Raw genomic sequence first — 22,740 nt, 5'->3', positions numbered from 1 at the left:
GATTAATTGTTGTAGTAGACTTTAAGATTCTGCAATAAAACAAGGGAAATGTTAACCGGTGCCCCCGGGGCACTAGTTAAGGAAGCAAATATAGTAATATTTGCATTGAAAGCTGTGTAATCAATGCATTAAAAACTTAAAGTGTCTTTTTTGACTTACAATTTCTTCTTTTAGCTTCCTTAACCAGTGCCTCCGGGGCACTGGTTAACAAGGTACAAGAAAGAAAAATTAAGAAATGATAAATATCTATCTTTGTTCATTTTTGTAAACTTTGACAGATTTCAGATTTGGATTAATCAATGATCTGAAAGTCGCATGAATCACATCAGTCATCACATTCCTATTACTTTTAACCGAACACTTTGCCTAGTGCCTATGCAAATATGTCAGGATGGTGTAAAAGTGTTAGGTTTTTTTAAGTTAAAAGAAAATGAATATGGAAATATGATTCCATCTATACTGTTACTAAATTCCCCCTTCCTTTAACCAATTGATTAACTACTAGCATTTACCTATAAATACAAACAAACAAACAATGTAAAAAAGGATCGGCCAATGTTTGTCTAAGGCATAGTTATTAAATTCAATTAGTTATCTTTTTTTTGTTTAATTAATTAATTATGCTTTTTATAAAAGTATTATTAAAATAACAAATAAATTTTATAAAAATACTACACTCTAAAATGAAAAGCATAAAAATCACTACCAAATTACAGTAAAATATTCGATGTATAGTAATAAAAAATATTCGATGTATAGTAATAAAAAATCACTACTCTTCTGTTACAAGATATGAACAAAAGAGGGTCAAAGAAAGTTGATGTATATAGACTAAATTTTAAACAAAATACATCAGTTTTGTTTAACTCATTTTTGCTTATATTTTGTAACATAACAAATTATAAGAAAAGTCACTATCGGTATATAACTACTAGTGTCCCTCTCTCTCTCTCTCTCTCTCTCTCTCTCTCTCTATATATATATATATATATATATATATATATATATATATATATATATATATATATATATAATAAGTTCTTTTAGAAACAGTAAGTACAACCGAGATTTTAATGTTAACTACAACGATATTTGATATACAAGAATATGAGTTTGATTGTCTAAAAAAGGTATATGAGTTTGAAATCACATTTCTCCACTTTTCAACACTTAGGGTTGAGTTTAACCATTAGGCTCTTTAAACAAAAAAAAGTTTACAAATAAATATTTTATATCAATTTAGTTTCTAAACTATCATCCTCTTTTGATTTTTTTTTTGGACGTTCTCTTTTGAATTTATTTCATATGAAATTTGACAAGTTAATCCTAAAATAAAATATATAAAAACATGTCAAGTACTTAACATTTTAATAGTAGAGATTAAATTGACAAATTTTATGTACTTAAAAATTTATTATTATTTTATTTTTTACAAGTAGTTTAATTGTTAGAAATTCATTATTTAAGATGAATCTTCTATATATAAAAGTTAACCCATGCCAATTTTGAAGCCCTAATTTTTCCTAAACCCTAATGACTAAAATTCCCGTTTTACCCTAACCAATAATCTTCTATATATAAAAGTTAACCCATGCCAATTTTGAAGCCCTAATTTTTCCTAAACCCTAATGACTAAAATTCCCGTTTTACCCTAACCAATAAACATAATAACAATTAATCTTCTATATATAAAAGTTAACCCATGCCAATTTTGAAGCCCTAATTTTTCCTAAACCCTAATGACTAAAATTCCCGTTTTACCCTAACCAATAATCTTCTATATATAAAAGTTAACCCATGCCAATTTTGAAGCCCTAATTTTTCCTAAACCCTAATGACTAAAATTCCCGTTTTACCCTAACCAATAAACATAATAACAATTAATCTTCTATATATAAAAGTTAACCCATGCCAATTTTAAAGCCCTAATTTTTCCTAAACCCTAATGACTAAAATTCCCGTTTTACCCTAACCAATAATCTTCTATATATAAAAGTTAACCCATGCCAAATTTGAAGCCCTAATTTTTCCTAAGCCCTAATGACTAAAATTCCCGTTTTACCCTAACCAATAAACATAATAACAATTAATCTTCTATATATAAAAGTTAACCCATGCCAATTTTGAAGCCCTAATTTTTCCTAAACCCTAATGACTAAAATTCCCGTTTTACCCTAACCAATAATCTTCTATATATAAAAGTTAACCCATGCCAATTTTGAAGCCCTAATTTTTCCTAAACCCTAATGACTAAAATTCCCGTTTTACCCTAACCAATAAACATAATAACAATTAATCTTCTATATATAAAAGTTAACCCATGCCAATTTTGAAGCCCTAATTTTTCCTAAACCCTAATGACTAAAATTCCCGTTTTACCCTAACCAATAATCTTCTATATATAAAAGTTAACCCATGCCAATTTTGAAGCCCTAATTTTTCCTAAACCCTAATGACTAAAATTCCCGTTTTACCCTAACCAATAAACATAATAACAATTAATCTTCTATATATAAAAGTTAACCCATGCCAATTTTGAAGCCCTAATTTTTCCTAAACCCTAATGACTAAAATTCCCGTTTTACCCTAACCAATAATCTTCTATATATAAAAGTTAACCCATGCCAAATTTGAAGCCCTAATTTTTCCTAAACCCTAATGACTAATATTCCCGTTTTACCCTAACCAATAATCTTCTATATATAAAAGTTAACCCATGCCAATTTTGAAGCCCTAATTTTTCCTAAACCCTAATGACTAAAATTCCCGTTTTACCCTAACCAATAATCTTCTATATATAAAAGTTAACCCATGCCAATTTTGAAGCCCTAATTTTTCCTAAACCCTAATGACTAAAATTCCCGTTTTACCCTAACCAATAAACATGATAACAATTAATCTTCTATATATAAAAGTTAACCCATGCCAATTTTGAAGCCCTAATTTTTCCTAAACCCTAATGACTAAAATTCCCGTTTTACCCTAACCAATAAACATAATAACAATTAAACCGATAAACAATTAAAACCATATTACTATTTTGTTGCTCATAACAGAAGCTGATAACAAAACACCACAACATACGCGTTTTCTCTTCCCCAAAACAAACACCGTTTCTTCTTCTTCCTCTTATCATCATCACCACCGCCAACCCTAATCTCCTCACACCTAATCTCCTATTTTCACACCTTTATTTCTTGCTTTTCTCCTCCGCCATCATCATCTACAAATTTATATGCTTCTCCCTTTTTCAATGACGGCCGATCTGTGCCTCCAAGTCGCTGAACTCGACGGCCGATTCATTTATCAAGACCTTCGATCCCTCGGTATGTGTTTTTAGTTTCGTTACGTTTTGATCGATTTTGATATCGCGATTAGGGTTTTTGTACCGCCGGTGTTGTTTTCATTGATTTTTTCGATTTGACAGGAAAGGAGCTTGAAGAAGCTAGAATTCTTAGTGAAACACGGTTGCGGAAGGATTTTTTGGGGGAAATTGGAATTCGGCGAAATTGGAATTATTTGAGTGTGAGAATTAGAGCTCTATCTTTCTTTCACTCAATTTAGTACGGTTTGCAAATTTCTTCTACCACCTTATCTTTTTTAAACATGTTCTCTTTCTCTCAATTGAATCTTGAATTCCTATTTTCGGTCATAATTTAGTGTTAATTTCATGGAAAATGTTAGTTTGAGCACTGTAGTACTAACCAAATGAGGTGGATGGATTGCAGAGATGCACTGGATTCTCTAGGGCTGGTTTGATATTGCTGCAGGCGCATGCTTATGACCCATGTTGAACTTATTGATAAGCTACTGAATTACAATCGTAATTTCCAATCCCTATAGTTTCTTTGCATGTGTGTGTGTCAATTTTCTGGTATCATTGGGTTTGTAATGATCATACATTCATTTGGTTGCAGCTCTGGAAAAGCATTATGCCAAATAAGGATTCTTAATTAAGGAGCTAAAGATGGCCAAGATGTTTCAGTTGCGCTGCAAGTCCTGTACCCATATGTTGATGGTTTTTTTTGGTCCTTTTCCTTCTTTAAATTATGTTATAACAAGCAGTTTTAGTTTTTGTTCTTTAAATAATGTACCAGTGTTTGTTGTTGCTGATCAAAGGGGAATAGTTTTAGTTTTAGTTTTACGTTTCAAATATCAATTATTTTTATTTTAATAATATGTTGGTTTTGCTTTTGGTAGTTCTTCAATGGGCGAGTCCTCTGTTGATGCTTGAATGGTTGTGTTCTTTCACTCCTTATTTGGGGTCTTTCCTTATCTATTATCAAGTAAGTTTTTTATTTGTCTATCCTTTAGTTTCTTGAAACTAATGTGGAATTCATTTTTAAGTTTTGTTGTATTACAGACTCATATATACATTTACGTGTCTAGGGATTTCATGTCCAACCAACAACTATATATAGTTTCTTATGCTAAAAATGATAACAAGTAATATGGGCATCTTAAGCTTTGAAATAGAGACAAGTAATTAATATTTCAGATTACTAATAATTATGCAGATTGATTTAATAGCAGAGATATGATGTATAATTTCTAACATCATAATTTCTAGCATGAGATAATGTATTTTTTGGGTGTGTTTGTTCATATGTTTAACTCTGTATTTCCCCCTTTTTTTTTTTGGTTACTTATGGTGGTTGTTAAGGTTTTTGTTCTAATCATGGCAAATAATTTGAGTTCAGTGTTTCAAAGTGAGCTTGAAATTCTATAGAAAGAGGCTATGAGAGCAATACAACTCACTTGCTTTTTGAATTTTCCTAGAGTTTGGTGTTCTATGTTAAAAAAATTTAAAACCACTACCATATGATGAAGCAAGAGTTTTAGAATCAAGTGTTGTTTGACATGAAGATATCTTTGTAATCGAAGACGTCTTACTTGATGCCACTGCGTTTATTGTTATGTTAGATTACTTTATCATATTCTATGATTAATTATTTCCTTATATTTTTTTATAGTAAAATCTGCCTTGATGCCACTGCGTTTATTGTTATGTTAGATTACTTTATCATATTCTATGATTAATTATTTCCTTATATTTTTTTATAGTAAAATCTGCAATCTGTTTTTGATGATTCCAAAACATCATGTTTACTCCTATGCATAATAAGAATTTCACTAATTGAATTTGGTAGATAATTATCACGGCAATTATAATAGATCCCTCCTTCTCTCAGTACCCCAAAGTTTAACTGCAAACAATGGGTGAGAGAACAACTTGCAGCAGCACTAGCCATCAAGAACTGAGGGAAGAGTGACCATAAAAATTGTTCATCTTCAAAATTGAATGAACTGAAGGTGCTTTCTTCGTTTTCATGTAAGATTCGGTGCTAAAAATTGTTCGAATCGGTGCTAACTGTTCACGAGTTTGTTCGGTTGAAGATTGATTTAATTCTGACGAGTTTCATTTTTTTTTCTTTACGTTTTTTTTAGCTTCGGTAAAGTTCGAGTCGATGATAAATGTTTACGTTATGAATTTGTTCAGTTGAAGTTCGATTTGATTCTGATGATTTTTGTTTTGTGATTTTTAGGTCTGAATTCAGAGAGAGGTTTAAGATATAGAATCCAAGCAACAAATCCGTTGTTGTGGTGAGTTTTGTGAAGCGATATAGTTTTACCGTTGAATTTGATTTTTAGGAAATTTTGAATGTTATTGAGTTTTCTAACGTGATTTACGGTGAATTTGAATTAGGTTGGGAAAGTTGGTAGAAAGAAATGGAATGGATATAAAGGTTGAATTAGGTTAGGATGTTGTGATAATTTCACCTCTGTTTCACTGAATAAAATTAATATAAATCTTAATTCGTGTTTTGATTTTAAATTCATTTTTGTGATTTATGTGTATTTTAAGATAAGGCTCCATTCATTGCTAAGGCTGAGAAGTTGAAGGAGGAGTATGAGAAGACAATGCGTGCTTACATACAATATGGGAATTGTAATTACTTCTATAACTTTTCTATTACTGTGAATTTTTACTGCTCTTATTTTACTTGGATTTATATTAACTTTTTATTGATTTGATCTAATTTTGATGTCATAGACTGAGAAGAATGCTTCGGAGGAAGAAGGATCTGATAAGTTTAAGTCTGAATTTGATGTCTTAGACTGAGAAGAATGCTTCAGAGTTGAAGAAAATTATGGCTAATGAGAAAGTTTCTGAGATTGTTATGGCTGATCCGAAGCGGGCCAAGAGGTGCTGTAATTGAATTATTCAACGTTTTAGTTAGTAATGTCAATATGGATGGTTAATTTGACTTGGATATTTTTTGGGTTATTTCAGGATTTTGGCTAACAGACAATCTGCTGCGCGTTCCAATGAGCACAAGATGCGATACATTTCGGAGCTAGAACACAAGGTTCAGCCACTACACTTTTTGCACAATTTACTTTGTTGCAGGTGGGAACATTTATTTATGTTTGTGAAACCGTGTTTTAGTTTGGTAATTTGAGCTTAGTTTCTTTTTTTACTAAGCCTTCAATTGATATTGTGGTGTGTTTTGTAAAATTGTGGTGGAAATCCACGCTGACGTGAAAGCTACTTATTGTAGGTTCTTTGTTTCCACAATGATAATGTTTTCGGACTACCCAAAATAGTAAGTTGAAGTTAACACAGATGCAGGATCAAACATGCGCTAATTTTATTCCTTTCATTTTAACCTACTTTTGTATTTAGATAACATGAGCAATGGAGTAAACTCAATATGGAGTGCAGAATTGATACTTTGGTTTAACTTCAAGTAGTTTTTGTGAGTCCAGTTTTTGTGGTAATTTCATTTAAGTTTATGTGTTGTTCTGGTATGGTACTGAGTTGGTGAAATCATGTTGCTATACAATATATTTGGTTTTTTACACTACAGATTATGACACTAATTTCTTTATGGTGTTTATGATCCAATAATTTGAAGAATCTCATCTCATTGGAATTGATATATATGTCGCTGAAGCTAATGAGTTCTACCATTCTTTAACAATAAATTCAATATACAATAGATTTTATGAAATTGATCCTTATTGATTTAAAAAGAAAAGGAAATTTATTACTTTTTTTAGGTTTAACAAAGATGCTTATGAAATTTCTTCAATTTGTTTGTTCATTGATCTGTTTGTTTGCTTAGTTCAGGGTATGTTCACTCCTCCACCCATACAAACTCTATTATGATTTTCCATATCCTACTTCACATGCCTTCTTTCCTAGATCAATAGTAGTGTCATACAGTTCTACTCTATAGTTTGACATGAGCATCTTATATTATATATAATTGTTATTAACTTTCTGATAGATTGGTGTTTTGTGTTTAGAGTTGATGTTGTCCTTAGTATCAACACACTCAAACTTTAGTGATAAGAATGTGAGGAATGAGTAAAATGTAGCTACTGCTTAAATTTAAGATAGATTAATGGAGATAAGTTAAGTAGGTTTTAACTACAGAATTGGTGCTAATCTTGCTTTTAGTGTACAAGATAAGTATGTACATTCTGCAGATAAGGATGAATCGAATAATGAGAAAGACTACTCATCTACAAGCAATTGTTGACATTAAAAGGTAAAACTGAACCTTATTTGTTACCTTAGTCCAATGTTATTAATTGTAACCCGTCTCTTAATATTGATATTTATTCATTTATAGATTTTTTAACAAGAGTCATATGGCTTCATACCTAATAAGAAGAATGAATTTTTAAATTCTCACTTCATCGAAGATTTTGGTCATAAAAGACAAACACACTGCAATGAAGCCAAGTATTTTAGTTCTTAATCTTAGTGTATACAGACTTCATCACCGCATCATGTCATGTCTGATATGCATATATATTTTGATTACATGAACCTTTTTTCTTTAATGCTCTTCATGTCTAGCATGCATGAACCTTTATTCTTAAAATGTTCAATCACTAAAATGTTCCTACTTAAAATGGTCAATCACTAAAATGCATGAACCTTTTTTCCTTAATGCTCTTCATGTCTAGCCATTGTTATTTTCATATACAATTGCTCATGTTTGTAAGAAAGATACAAGTTATTTACTTACTGCCTCCTCTTGCTTTTTGATTTAAAATTTTTTGTTCAGGTGATCACTGAATATTCCAACCACAATGTTAAAATAAAACATACTTATTCTAAATGTTGATTTACCCCAAAGTCAACAAATATCGGATAAAGTAAATGGTCATTTCTATTGTCTAATCATTGATTTGTCGTGTCCATTTGTCATACAACTGATGGGATACATACTAATCTTTATTTGGAATTTTAGGACAACATAATGGACTGAAGTTGAACTATTTAACTCAAATTTTGATCCAAGTGAGCCATCCTTCTAAAATATCCTTATTATATAATGATTAGCTTGGTGGTGGGACTGCTTTCTGTGCAACTGTTTAGATCTGTTATGACAACATTGTGCGGCTGTGATGTTTTGGTGCGGTTTTGGGTACTGCTAAGGTGTTCAGTTTTACTGATTTTCTGTCCTGCTTTTGGGGTTGTTGCAATTGTATGGTGCTGTTTTTTATATATGGCTCTGTCGACTAATTTAGGATATTTTAGAGATACACTCATCATTAATCACTAATTTAGTGACATATATTCTTTTTATGAAGGTTATGTATCTTATTGATATGTCACATGGTACTACAAACTTGATTATTGTCTTCCTCGACTTTTTTATGACACAGTTGAGTATCTCAACTTGAGATTATAGTTGCTTCCAAAAGTGAAGTATATATGTACAGAAGAGCAACATGTTTGAAGTTTTCTATCCATTATCTTTACATATCTACTTGCAAACAATCTACTTTGTTTTGGTACAAATTTAAAATTTTAATTGTCATAGCTCTTACATGTCCTCCACGATCTGATGATTGCATCAAAAAGTCAAAATATAGCTTATTTTAATTCAATTGGTGCTAATTAATGGTCAGTGGACAATTGAGGTGTGAATTCTACCAATAAGAAGATATGTAACTTAATGAGATTTATAGAGATGTTTTTCATAATTTATAATAAACAACGTTGAAAGCATATTTACATAATATTGACTATTTGTACAAAAAAATTGATGATATTAAATTTATAAGTTGTAATTGAGCTATTAAACTTTTGCTTTAACCAACTACATTTACAATTTATATGACCCGTGCGGCAGCACAGGTGGAAAGTCTAGGAAATATTATGTTACGTTACGGTACCAAGGACGATGTCATGGAAATATTATGTTATGGTACAGTATCAACGTCTATGCTTCTTAATATTGTGAAATACAATATGACAATCATGACATTCCTCTAAACTATTTTGTTACCTATTACCGTCAAATATTACCTTCGATATGACCCGTGCGTTAGCACGGGTCGATGGTCTAGTAAATAAGAAATTTAAAGTTTAAACCCAACTTATGATATATAAAATGCGATGTCCAGTTGAACAATTTATTATTATATTTACATAGTTTAAAAATTTAATTGTAGTTAGAGCGATTTAAAGATTAAATAAATTGAATAGTTTATTTAATCTAGCAAGAAATGTGTATTGTTTTCTTTACGTAAGTAAAACTCATTTTGTATGAGTGAGTGTTGTAATAACTAGCGTAAAATTACCAAGAAAGCGTGTACTATTGTATAATTTTGTTGCGGCGTTGTTTACGTGTTATGCACGTGCAAGTTGCAAGCTATAACCGCACCGTCATCGTCACACACACCTTTTTCATATTCGGCTCGGATCTTCAAATCAACCGGAAGTCGTCGGAGACGGCACTGACGGTGGTACGCGACGGAGTTTTGATCGGAATTCCGTAATGGCGTCAAGTAACCCTTCGCTTCGCCCTGAGATCGGACCCGACGGTCTTGCCAGAGAAGCTGCCGTCATCGGCTACACTGAGAGGGTTCTCTTTCTCTCTCTCTTTTTCTTCCTCGATTCCATCATTACTTAGTTGATTCATTCTTTTTCTTCTTGTTTTCTTGCAGATCATCGAAGAGGAACAACTTCAATTGCATAAGTAACTTCTCTCTCTCTATTTCTCTTCATTCAATTTCTCCAACATTATCACATTCTTTCAATTTTCCTCATTTTATACTAATGTTCAAATCAAATTTCATCACATACGAATTTTATTTTTTGTATGTAATTTCTTGTTCATATCAAGAATTCTTCTTTTTGCCATTCTATTTCTATGATTCTCTTTGCAATAACAACCAATCATTTTAGGTCAATTAGATTCATCAAGGATGAAAAAGAAATTGCATTCTTTATGCAATATGCTATGAAATGAAGGAAGTAGTCTTAAGGCTATGAGTTTTTGCATTTGTACTGAAAATGTTAGAATACTAAGGTGAATTGAATCAATTTCATTGTGCTGTGGTGGTAACACTAGTAATCCATGTTTATGGATAGAATCTATACCATGGAATATAGATTACAGTGTGTGTCTGTGTGTTAATCTTGATTTCATTGTGCTGAAGTTTTAATTTAGTATAATTTATGTATAGATCATGGAATGAGAACTGTGACTTGTGTTTTAAGCTAATCAGCTGAAGAGGAATTTTGTAGTATTGTTAATATAGAACGAGGTGTCTATTTATTGCTTCCGAGAACTTTTTTACAGCCAATTAATTAACTGGACTCAATCACCTTAATCTTTAAGGTGAATTTTTAGATACCTTGGAGTTTGGTTGGGTACCGGTACCCTATAGGCAAAATTTGTTTAACATTTGAATTTATTTTATCTCATTGAATGATTGGATGATGGGTATATATCCGACCAAACTACATGGGTACCATTGTGTTCACCAATCTTTAATTTTAATTATTGTTTTTATTATCATTTATTATTTACAGATACATTCAAGAAAACTATTCGAAGATTCGAAATGTGGAGCGTGAGCTTCAAAATCTCACACTTGAGATGAAACTTACAGCTGGGCCCAAAAAATCAGGTTTGTGAGTATTATTGTTGCTCATTCCATCATAAGTTCAAAAAGGTTGTTATAGCTAAATGACTTTGCTTTTCTTTTATACATGGTGTGCATTCATTAAGCCCTTGAGCATTTGAGAAAGAAAATAGAACATTCCACAGAGAAAATTCGTGTAGCCAAGCTAAAAGAAGAACAAGCCCGGAAGGTATTTACTTTAATGTTCTCCATTTTTCTCCTGCTATTTTCATTATGTGAACATGTTAGGGGTGTTGGTGCTATATACTGCATTATGCCAGCCGCACTACCTTCTTACTGTGTGACTTTGTGTGACTTCAGATCTTTACACTATCAGCTCAACTCAACCAAATTGCTGCAATAGATAAGATAATTTGGAAAATATATGTTGATAAACTCATGCGATGATTGTTCAGTATTGCTCAAATGAATTGCTCAAACCATTGATTTCTTTTCGCGTTCATGTAAATAGATGTTAATAGTATGCATTTTTATTTTGATTGGCACATTGTACACATTTATCATTCATATTTACTGAATAAAGTTGGACAGTGCATCAAGGTACATTCTTGCTCAATGATGATCACATTAATTGCTGATAACATTTTTAAGCACATCAGTGATCAGTCTTAATAACTAAATGAAGGTTTTCTGTAATTTACATAAATAGCTTCCCCCTTCTCGCATTTATTTATTGAACTAGGATTACTTTATTCAATAAAATATGATCTCCTGAATCATCATTTGTGTGAATAACAAATGAAATGATTTGCTATATCCATGTGGATGCAGTATAACTAAATACTATCTCGAACATTATTTAAATGGATTAGTCTGGAAGATTTGATACACAAAAATATCAACGGGTATTGCCAAATACTTTATAAAAAATAATTGATATCTTGAATGTTTGTGCTTCAGGTGTGGGAAGCAGCAGCAAAAGTAGTGAAGGAAGAGGAAGCAATAAAGGAGAAGCTATGTGAAGATTTGAGCAATTTGGTAATTGATTGTTGATTAAAGACATAATATACTACTTTTAAGCTGGTTGTTTGATACTATCAATCTTATATAGGTTCAAGAGAGCAGTCAGTCTCAGTTTGCACGGCTGGCAGAATTAAAAAGACGATTGGAAGCTTTGAATCCAAGTCACACAACAACTAATGCTAATCATGTATGTTTTTCTTGCTGTATTGAGCATTATTACATCTGCATAGTTACTGGTGGCTTCTAAGCTGTGCACCTAATTTGGGGTGTATGCTTGCCACCCTTACTGGGCACTGGAAACTTGTCAGAGGAATGTTGTTGTAACTAGTAACTACCTGAGCTTCATCTATAAGGCATCCAGCTAGGAAACTGATGACATTCCTCTTAAGTATTCCATTGTATAAGTTGATTATACTTTTAGACAATCTTGTCAAATTTGCTTGGGTCTGTTAGATATACGTCGCTCGTCCAGTTATACCTATACATGTTTCATACTATGCATATTTTGTATTAGATCAGTAAATGTTAAAATCATGTGCTTGAATTATGTTAGGATGGGAGATCGGAAAGTTCTTCTCAGGAGAGTAAAACACAAGATGGTTCCTCTGTTCCCAACGCAAGGGAATCAAGCGGGGGATCAGCCACGAGTGTTACCGATCAAAGTAATGGTCAGAAAGTTGCAGTGACAGATAGACCTAATCAGCCACCTCCTAATGAAAGCGAAGGAAAAAGTAAAAAGAAAGTCAACTTCCAATTAAAAGGAAAGGGAATTGGTGCTGTGTCTAAGGGTAGATCTTCTGCTCCTGGCTGGACTGGTGCTGGCTTTGACGCTTGAATTGGGTAGATGGCATAATCTGAATATAACATTAGAAGATACTACTTTGCTGCTGCATACATTCATTTTGGGTTAGAGGTCCATACTTTATGTACAAGGTATATCCTTCTGTCCTCCGTCCGTGTTCAGTGTTAACTTGGAAATGTTGTCTTCCCTCAATTAGTCAATTGTATTATTTTCGCGACAATTGGTTGACACTGAGTGATTAACCTTCTGACTTGGTTTTGATAGCACTAATTTGTGAAGTCCTCTACTACAACATTCAGGCAAGAACATATCAATATGTTGAGTTGGATTCCCCTTTTGATTATGCAAGCTGTCACGCATATGTTTTGATCTCATTGTTTTGAACTGATAAGTATTGTGTTATCTTCTTCCATTTTGACTTGCCCTTATGGTAATATTTGATGAAACAACGGTTGTTGGGTTGAAGAAACTAGTTTCATGTTTGGATAGGAGAATGTAAAGTGAATAACAATTGTGTGATAGAATTCCACTGTGGGATTGTACATTAATCAAGCAATGCAATCTTCATTGTTTACATATATATAGGGAGGGAGAATACGTTTTTTTTTTTTGAATGATTTAAAAGTTAATTTGATTCTATATTCTTATAATCTTTAAATGTATATTTTATGAATGAATGTAGTCAATAAAAATAGGCTAAATTGCATTTTTGGCCCCTTAATTAAAATTCGATTTATTTTGATCCTTAACTTCTCTCTGTTACACATTTTGGTCATTTCCGTTAGTTTTAATTCAAAAATGTTAGGTTTTCTTCATCTTCTTCTCCTCTTTTTCATCTTCATATCACCTCCATCAACCTTCAACAACAAGAATCCCAGAAAAATTCCAGAAGAAAACCTAACGTTTTTGAATTAAAACTAACGGAAAGGACCAAAATGTGTAACAGAGAGAAGTTAAGAGACCAAAATAAATCGAATTTTAATTAAGGGACCAAAGCGATACTACCTAAATAGCTAAGGGACCAAAAATGCAATTTAGCCAAAATTTAATAATAAACTCAAAAAAAAAAAATTAATAATTAGTTTAAAATATTTTAAACTGATTTTCACTTATTTTTTTGGTATCACATGACTTTCATTTTCCCCGAGAAAAATATCTCCAACACATCCCATAACACTATTTTTATTGATTGGAATTTCTATGAATCCTGCAAAATGAATGAGGCATGCACGATTTAGTGAGATTAATTTTAAAATAATCGGACTCTTTTAAATCTTAATTAATAATTGAATATAAACTGAAAAGAATATGTTGAGATTCTATTACTAGTTGTCCTCACCTTATGTTACCCCCATGCGTACGAGTAGCACTTTGGTGCCATTGGTGCCATAGCTTGCATCTCCACCACACACACACACATCACACACACATCTCCACACACATCCACATACATCAATGGCTAGGATTTCCCCAATGGCACCAATGACACCAAAACTATGTCATGGAAGTATTTCCCATGCGTACAGCCGAGTGAATATTCCAAACCCGCTCGCACTTGGCACTCCTTTAACGCCTACATGTAGCACTGCTGGGTTCAGATTGAGAACAAATAAAAACATTTGGTAACTGCTGTTTAGCCCCCCAAAGCTGCTGGAAAAGTCCTTCAGTTATGGGAAGTTAGCTTCCGAATGGAACAAACATATCAGAACGTAGATTTCGATGGAAAAAGTTTTCTATTAAATTCTCTCGGATCCTAGGTTTCGATGGACATTTAAGTTATTAACCAACCATACTAAGTTACTCCCTCCGGTCCTTATTATAAGAAACATTTGACTTTTTAGGTTCATTGTGTAAGTGATGTATCTAGTCTATATTTATAACAAGATACATTAATTAATCTATGAACCAAAAAAGTCAATTGTTTCTTATAATAAGGACCGGAGGGAGTATTAACCAACCATACTTTTGAATTGAGGATTACACTTTGGCACGATAATAATAGTACACTCTTTTACATCTCAATGATTGTCATGGGAACCTTTTTGATCATTATACTTCTTTAGTAAATACAGAAAGGAACCGGTAACTTCTATTTTTCATAAAGGTTCAATATGTTATCAACCTTTATGAAAAATTGAATGTGAATGAAAAGAAAGCAGCAATTTCATTATGAAATTATACTGTATTTACTAAAGAAGTATTTGAAATATTCCCTCTAGTTATACTGTATTTATGCCAAACTAGAAATAGAATGTGAATATTTAAAATTATACTAGTACCTCAATATGTTATCAACATTTATACAGAAAGGAACCGGTAACTTCAATATGTTATGAACCTTTATGAAAAATAAAACAAGTATTCTTTTCGAATTTTTTATCCACAAAACTAATGTTCTTTGTTCCACGAAAATTAGAAGGTTGAAACAACTATGTGTGTGTTTGGATGTGCGGTGGATATAATTGATTTTGGTTAAAAGTAATTTTAACCAAAAGTGATATGTGTTTGTATTTATTCATGTAAAAGTGAGTTGAATACAAATTTGTGTGTGAAAATCAATTTTATAATCAAAAGCTACAAATCTTAGTTTCAAGTAGAATCAATTCTCAAGGCAGAATTAATTCTACTCGACATCAACCAAATATATTAGAATCAAATCTACACCTCCATAATTAGTTATGGTCCCTCTAGAAGTGGAACCAAACATACACAGTGACTATGAACCACTACTCGAAATAGAGCTTATTTTAAGGCATTAATGATATGTTATGAAAACAAAGAATTAATGTGAAAGAAAAGAAAGCAGCAATTTCATTATGAAAAGTCCTAGAGTGTATTTGGATGGATGAAGAAATTTCAGAGGGTAATTCAAACTTTTCTACGTAAATTATGTTGTTCGAATGATAAATTTGGATAATTTACAAAATAAATAAATTTTATAAAGTATAAATTTAGAGAATTTTAAATACCACATCAAAACTAAGAATTTGAAATTCCTTCATTAATCTATGTGTGAATTTTAAATATGTCCTTATAATTCTTTCAAAATTTCCTAAGTTTAAAATTTTGTAAATTGATCCCTATTTTGAAATTTCACAAAAAGCACAATAAACTTTAAGAATGAAAATTCTATTACCCTATCCAGTTTAAAAAAAATGAAGGGAATTCAAGTGAAAGATTTGAATTGCTTACAATTTTAAATTGCCTCATCCAAACACATTCTTAAAGAAATGTGAATAAAAAGTTGAATGTGTTAGTGAAAGCAATAACAATTACCATTGTTCCAAAGTTCAAACCTTCAAGTAACAAATGCAAATTATTCTCATATCAATCATATATGTCATATGCATATATGGAAAATAATGGTTATTTTCATATGCAGAAATGATATTGAAACGAATATCAATGTCTTTAGAAGATTTTTGTCATGAAGCTAAAATTGTAGGTAACTAAATTTTCATGGTTAGCTAGTTAGCATCATTGTATGATTGGAATGGAGTCTACCAAGAAGAAGAAAAAGAAAACGACAACCGTACTCAAAATGGCTATGCAACACTGTCAAGTACTACTAAGTAGTGGTGGGACAAACCTTTTATATCATCAAATCAAAAAAAATTGCATTGCATTTCGTTCTCAGAAAAAATAAATCACTGTTTTCTTGCAATTAAAATTGTCAGGTACCAAGTACTGTATTAAATCTAAGTGACCTAAGTATCAGACTGCACCTGTAACCATAATACCCTTACTTTATAATAGCAGAGATTTAGAAAGAGTAGTTATTTGATTGTACATGTTAAACAGTGTCACTGGTTAGAAATTAGGAAAAGTTGTTACATAGAGTACACAATTTGTACACTCCTTGAGAGTGGTTTGGTAGAACAAGACTTGATGAATTTATGCCGCATTAAAGAGATTCTCCTCATGTATATTTCAAAAGAAAAATAAATTTGCTATTATAGCATTAAAGAAAAATAAAAGTTGTTTCATGTACCTGAGTTATGAAGTAAGAGAGATGGTGAAACTTCAATATCTAGCATTTCAGTCCATTGTTATTTTTTCAAAGTGAAATTGAGAATACAAACTAAAGACGCCGTATTACAGTATCATCATAATGCATCAAGATTTTAAATAAGGCTTTAAGCGTCTCTTCTACTAGTAATTTCAGTCCATTTGATGATTAAATTAACTAATGAAAAATACATTTGATGATGAAATGACTAATAAAAGATACATTCAAATATATTCTTTTATAATTTTGGTAAAGACTATAGTAACAATGAAGGTATTGCTATCCCCGTGAAATTGTCGGTTTTCTTTTTTGCCTAGTCATTTACATAGCCTCACAAATGCAGCTTAATTTTATTTCTTACATACATACATATATAAATATAGACGCAGACAAGAATGACTTTGTCTAATATGCTTACATAAATTGATCTTATACCATGCACAAATTAAATGTCTTATTTGACAATTGGATCAATAAATCATATCATCTCTCATTAAATTTAATAGTTGGATTCATTGATCTAATGACAAAAATTAGATTGTGCATGATACAAGACTATCTCAGTTGTGCACCATATAATTGGTCTATAAGAATACACTCATAATTTAAAAATGTGACCCACATGCCCAGTGCTGAAGTTATTTAAGATTGAATGATTTATAAGTTGCATTAACGGGTCACACATTTCCTATTCAAGGTAGTTCAATATTAACATGTCGCTTACACATTTATAAGTTACATTATTCAACAGAAATTTAATAGTTTGCCAATATATAGTACTATACTGTTGCACTTTATCTTTCAAAATACTTTAATAAAAGATTCATCCCTACCCCTGGAAAAAACCACTTTTTTTTTTGCATGGTGTACTGACCTAAAGTATTGATAAATTAATTGCATTTTCCCTTAAGAAAAAGATTGGCCATAGCACTTTTTTCATGTTAGAAAAAAAGTGAAAATATATGTCAGCTTTCTCTGTGTGAGCCTTTTCTCCTAATCAATAACACAATAATTGAATACATAAAACATCATCTCAACAAAGTCCAGTAGTTGTAGTGAAAATAATTGATATGAATTCAGTGCCAAAACATTGAAGGACACACAGAAAAAAACAGATCTATAAACCAAACATGTGTTACTCTCCAAACAGCAAAACATTAAATTCGACACAGCCATGCCATCTCCAGTCTCAATCTTTTTACATGTCTCCACCATTTATGAAATACAGTATCAGATATATACTTAACAATTTATTGTATTGCTATTTTGAATTTCCCGCTAATTTTGTTTAGTGTATAGTAACAGTATCAACTGCCACATCAATGTTACAAGCAGAAATTTATAGATTCATAGGATATATAGGTAGTATTCATAATTGTCTGCAATAATTAATTCTCGCCCAATTTTGTCATTTACTCCAAGTTTAGAACCAATGCTACTTTAAAATTGTACTTTCTAAACGAAAATGAAATTACTTTGGAAGTTTATGTTGGTGATCAAGAGTAATTGCAAGACATTGTTATTGTTTAATGTGCACAAGCAAGATAATCGTGCATAATGTACAAGTTTGTTTTTCACCAATGAATCACTACAATCACATAATTTTTCATCAAGAATTCTAACTTGGTTCTCCCATACAATTAGTGTTTAGATGATGACCTCAATTAATTAGAGATATATAGTTGAAATCTTTGCCCGTCTACATTTTTTTGAAGTGCAAATAAACAATATTAATTAAAGAGAAAGTATAAGAAGAAGTCTTCAACATTAACTTGAAAGTTATAAAGTTAATTTTTTCAATCAAAAGAGAAAGTTAAAGTGATTTTTTTCTTTACTAAAATTGTTTTCACGACCAAAAGTAAAAGAAAAAGGGGTCATTCAACATATCCTCTTAGTTCCAACAAAAGGAAAGGGAGCTGTAAAGAAAAACAAACAAAAGGGAAAGCGAAAAAGCTCGCATTGAAATTCACGTTTTCATGCAAAATCACCTTTTTTTTATACTATGAAATCATGCAAAATCTCATTGTAAAGTAATTCAACAAACTAACGTTGATCTCCTCCAAATTTCCATGCAAAAACTAGATGGAATATGATTCTTTCTACGCATAATAATGCACTTTTTCTCCTTGTTCAAAAAGCTATGTATTACGTATCCTCATCGTAATATTTTGGAGTTCTCTAATTTTGAAGTCTGTAGGTACGAGAAACTGAGCCGCATACCAAGTTTTATAAACTAACCATTACATAATTCTTAGTATGTTGACTTGACACAAATATTTGAACACGTCTTTTGATACACACAAAAACAAAAACAATTAAGAAAAAAAATTAGTAATAATGTGTCTAAATCTGAGTCTAGACATAAATTAATCTACTTAATTCATACACCGATATGATGATGAAACTTGGAAGAGTTAATAGTATGACTCGAAAAAAATTTGAGCTTAATTTTTAGTCGCCTTCTTATAAGATAAGGATGTTCATTGGCCTACTCAATGATTAATTTCATAATGGAGTAAAAGGGCATAAGCCGCTGCCATATTTTAGATTTTATTTTGGTCCCTTAAATCAGTTTCTTTTCATTTTGGTCTCTTAAATTACAAACACAATACAATTTGATCATTTAAGTTTTTTTTTTCATTTAATTTTGGCCCATTAAGTTATGAATGTTTAATATTTTACTCATTTAAGTTAGAAATTAGAAATATTAAGACATTTTGGTCCTTTGGTATGAAAGATTAAAGTGTCTGATTTTCAAAATATTAAATATTTGTAAGTTAAGTGATGAAAATGACATGAAATAAACTTAAAGAGTGAAATTTTCTAACGGTTATAATTAAAAAAATCAAAATGAAACAGAATTAACGGCAAACAATATAATTCGAATTTTTTTCTTTCTTTCTTTTTTTTACCAAATAAAACGAATAGTTATATGTCAGACTCAGTTTTTGCCGACATCCAATATAACTGATGTGCATTACTTGAAGATCTGGCGACGTTAAATTAACACATAATGGTTTGATGGAGCCGTTGAATTTGGGGTTTTTTTTTTATTTTTTAGGAAAGTACATAGCATAACAATCAAGTTCGTCAATACAATTCGTACATCATCAAATATGGGGAAGCTAGATAAGGATGTGGATGCGGATCCATTGAATTTAAGATTTGATTGCCTCTAGTTTTCTTTTTGGTGTTAAGTAGTAGGGTGTTTACAGTGCGGATTGGTTTTGTGGTAAAATGGCATCTGATTTAAAATAAAAATCACATGTGGTTGAGTTCAGTTTGGATGATTATTCTAAAAAAATTCGAATCGATCTGATCTAAATATATGCGGGTTGATTTGAATCGGTTTTTGGATATCCAAAATGCAAAATATATTGTTTTATTATTATATTACACAAACACAGTAAAATAATAGGTTAGATGCAAAATATATTCAAAAAATAAAATTAATTATAGTATGAAAATTATTGATTATTTTTTAAACATATGATAATAAAATTAATGATAATATAGATTAAATTAGTGCAATATATAATACTAATAAAAGAATAAATAAATACTAATATTAACTTTTGCGGTTCGGTTCAATTTGGTTCGGTTTTGAAAAAGTGATTTGAAATCTGATCCTAGCTGTTTTTACAAAACAACACCAAACGCATCCAAAAAAAAATCGTTTTTTTTTGTGGTTTTCCATTTTTTTGGATTTGTTTGCAGTTTTATTTTGGATCGGATTGGATTTGAACATCCCGTGTTAACCCTCCTCCCTTCGGTTTTCAAGGGAAAGAGACCCATATACTCTATAGTTCGGTCGGGAGATAATTAAAATTTGGGCAGTTCAGTCGGGATGTAAGTAAAGCTTGAGCAAAAAATGTTCCACCAAGAAAACAAATTCATTTATTTTTTGAACATTCTTCATTGGTAAAGCTCGTTAACAACTCCCGTTCAATTTCTTAGTTCGATTGCATCTTGTTTATAGTGAGTGATTCATCTAAGGGAAAAATGAAAATTTATAATCGCAATTGATTGAGAAACTAATTATAGTTAAATGTTAACAATCCTTTATTTTTTTTCAATATCCATTTATCTTAATATATATAAATGTTAAACAGTGTTGCAAGCAACCCTGATTAACCCTAATCCCGCCCTTTTTTAGGGTTCTGAAAAATATTTATGAAAAAAATCCCTCCAACAGTGTTGCAAGCAACCCTGATTAACCCTAATCCCGCCCTTTTTTTTTAGGGTTCTGAAAAATATTTATGAAAAAAATCCCTCCAGAGATTCGAACCCATGCGATGTTGGTTACTTCAAAGCATTTTAACCACCACGCCACTTGCTGATTTTGTGATAGCATTTGGCTTCCACTACATGATATCCAATATTAGACTCCCTTTTCAAAAAACCAATTAGTTCCTTTTCTTTTTTTTTCCAAACAGTTTCGAACCCTTTTTTCTCCTTTCTCCTTCGCAATCTAAACCCAAAAGTCTGCGGTTTTCAACCATTTCTTCCTCATTTTTCCTACGACATATGTCTTGAAAAATGAAATAGGCTTATATGGTTGAATCACTTGATATGTTTCTCATACTAACTTTATACAGTAACTTTTTTCGTTTGATGTGTATTTTGAACTATTTAATTAGCTCATTGTTTAAATTTTGCTCATTGTTTAGATTTTGTATGACGAGTTCCAACTTCGGTGCATTTTATTCATTGTAGTCTTTATTGAAATGTTATACATAATATATTTAAACATGTCGACAACTAATAATATAGTAAACCTGATGCTTATATATGAAAATCGAAACAAACCCGTGCATCGCACGGGTTAGGGTCTAGTTTATTTCTAACATCAAGTATTTGAAACAGACTGTCTAGAGTCTGGACCAAAGAACTCAATAAAAAACTAACACAAGTCAATTCAATAGAAAAAAAAAAAAATTAGCACAAGTTAAAAACATGTGTTCTTTTATTTTTGACTAAAAAGAGAACAATTTTACAACAAATTATTGCACTATAATGTAGTTTATGGCACTAGAACTGAAAAAAAAAAAATAGAAAGAAAATTCATCGAGTTGGATAAATTACCTTAAATTACAGGTGAATTCTAGGGTGAGGGATCAATTAAGTCCCTCACCGGTGAATCATCTATTAAATTCCATTAGATCTTTAAAAGTGGTTTAACGGTTTGGATTTTATTGAAAAAGAGAGAGTAACATATATGCCTGGTTCCACCCAATCCCTCCTCCTAATTGTCTTCTTCAGCAAAGGGCTTCTTAACTACCACAAAATCGTGATCATGGATGAACCTGAAAATCATCTCATGTTTGATGAACATGAAGACGGTGGTCTCTTACCAATGAAGATGATTATGGATAAACAATTAAAAATTATGGCTATTTGTATGTAGAAGACATTAGATCTGCATGTAAATCAAGCAAATAAAAAAATTAACGATAAAAATTATGGCTATTCATGAATAAATTATAAGATTTCCAATGATTGTGTTTTTACCAATTGCCAATAAAAATTAAGCCGAATCTTTAAATCTAGAATGTTAAAGGTTGTGATATTAGTTTGAATTGTGTTTTTTTTATCAACTGTCAAGCTTCAATCGTTGTTACAAGGTTTAACAATTTTTTTTATTTGGGTTTTCTTTTTTCATTGTTACAAGGTTTGAAGGTTCTTTGATTTGGGTTTTCTCTTTCCAATAGAAAAAGAAAGAAGGCATCAAGGAGGCAGGAGAAAGATGAAGGTTTCGCTGAAAGGAAAGAAAAAAAAAAGGAGAGGAGGGATTAGGTGGAGAAGGGCATATGTGTTACTCTCTTTGTTTCAATAAAATTTGAACCCTTAGATCATTTTTAAAAATTTAATGGTATATTATAGATGGTACACCGGTGAGGGACTTAATTGCTCTCTCACCTTAGAATCCACCTAAATTACAAATCAAATACTATACACAAGAAAAAGAAAATAATAGTATTACACTTAAGAAGACACTCAAAACTAG

General features: G+C 31.2%; 1 protein-coding gene and 2 long non-coding RNA genes across 6 annotated transcripts; all 3 read left to right on the top strand.

The window, feature by feature from the left end:
* The first annotated feature begins 3,118 nt into the window (after positions 1–3,118).
* Positions 3,119–4,505, top strand: LOC146958509 (uncharacterized). Of its 3 annotated transcripts, none has more exons than XR_015024657.1 (5): positions 3,119–3,326; positions 3,428–3,525; positions 3,729–3,823; positions 3,918–4,018; positions 4,201–4,505. It is a non-coding gene; the product is annotated as an uncharacterized LOC146958509 (long non-coding RNA). The 3 variants fall into 3 exon arrangements; XR_015024656.1 differs by having other exon boundaries at positions 3,428–3,563; XR_015024658.1 differs by having other exon boundaries at positions 3,428–3,563; positions 3,918–4,028.
* Positions 4,506–5,167: 662 nt separating this feature from the next.
* LOC146958508 (uncharacterized) lies at positions 5,168–8,651 on the top strand. Of its 2 annotated transcripts, none has more exons than XR_015024654.1 (6): positions 5,168–5,604; positions 5,708–5,757; positions 5,867–5,950; positions 6,056–6,208; positions 6,296–7,559; positions 8,271–8,651. It is a non-coding gene; the product is annotated as an uncharacterized LOC146958508 (long non-coding RNA). The 2 variants fall into 2 exon arrangements; XR_015024655.1 differs by lacking the exon at positions 8,271–8,651 and having other exon boundaries at positions 6,296–6,412; positions 6,564–6,727.
* A 1,051-nt stretch (positions 8,652–9,702) lies between these two features.
* On the top strand, positions 9,703–13,304 carry LOC146958507 (junctophilin-like protein). Its single transcript, XM_085740031.1, has 7 exons — positions 9,703–9,893; positions 9,976–10,007; positions 10,847–10,944; positions 11,046–11,128; positions 11,860–11,937; positions 12,011–12,109; positions 12,476–13,304. Exons 1-7 carry the CDS (start codon positions 9,807–9,809, stop codon positions 12,755–12,757), a joined length of 759 nt encoding a protein of 252 aa, XP_085596157.1. The 5' UTR covers positions 9,703–9,806; the 3' UTR covers positions 12,758–13,304.
* Positions 13,305–22,740: the final 9,436 nt, after the last annotated feature.

Source organism: Medicago sativa, chromosome 1 (genome assembly GCF_051527215.1).
Source record: "Medicago sativa cultivar Bolivia chromosome 1, Bolivia_mono, whole genome shotgun sequence".
Classification (NCBI taxonomy): domain Eukaryota; kingdom Viridiplantae; phylum Streptophyta; class Magnoliopsida; order Fabales; family Fabaceae; genus Medicago; species Medicago sativa.
Note: the sequence above shows the minus strand (reverse complement) of the source record. Positions and strands in the feature narration are given on the sequence as shown.

What these genes read in the sequence shown, in the direction of transcription:
- LOC146958507 (XM_085740031.1), top strand. Translation starts at nt 9,807, where the DNA reads ATGGCGTCAAGTAACCCTTCGCTTCGCCCTGAGATCGGACCCGACGGT. An exon ending in GAACAACTTCAATTGCATAA is followed by an intron (nt 10,008 to 10,846) that starts GTAACTTCTCTC and finishes TATTATTTACAG; the next exon opens with ATACATTCAAGAAAACTATT. An exon ending in GTGAAGATTTGAGCAATTTG is followed by an intron (nt 11,938 to 12,010) that starts GTAATTGATTGT and finishes AATCTTATATAG; the next exon opens with GTTCAAGAGAGCAGTCAGTC.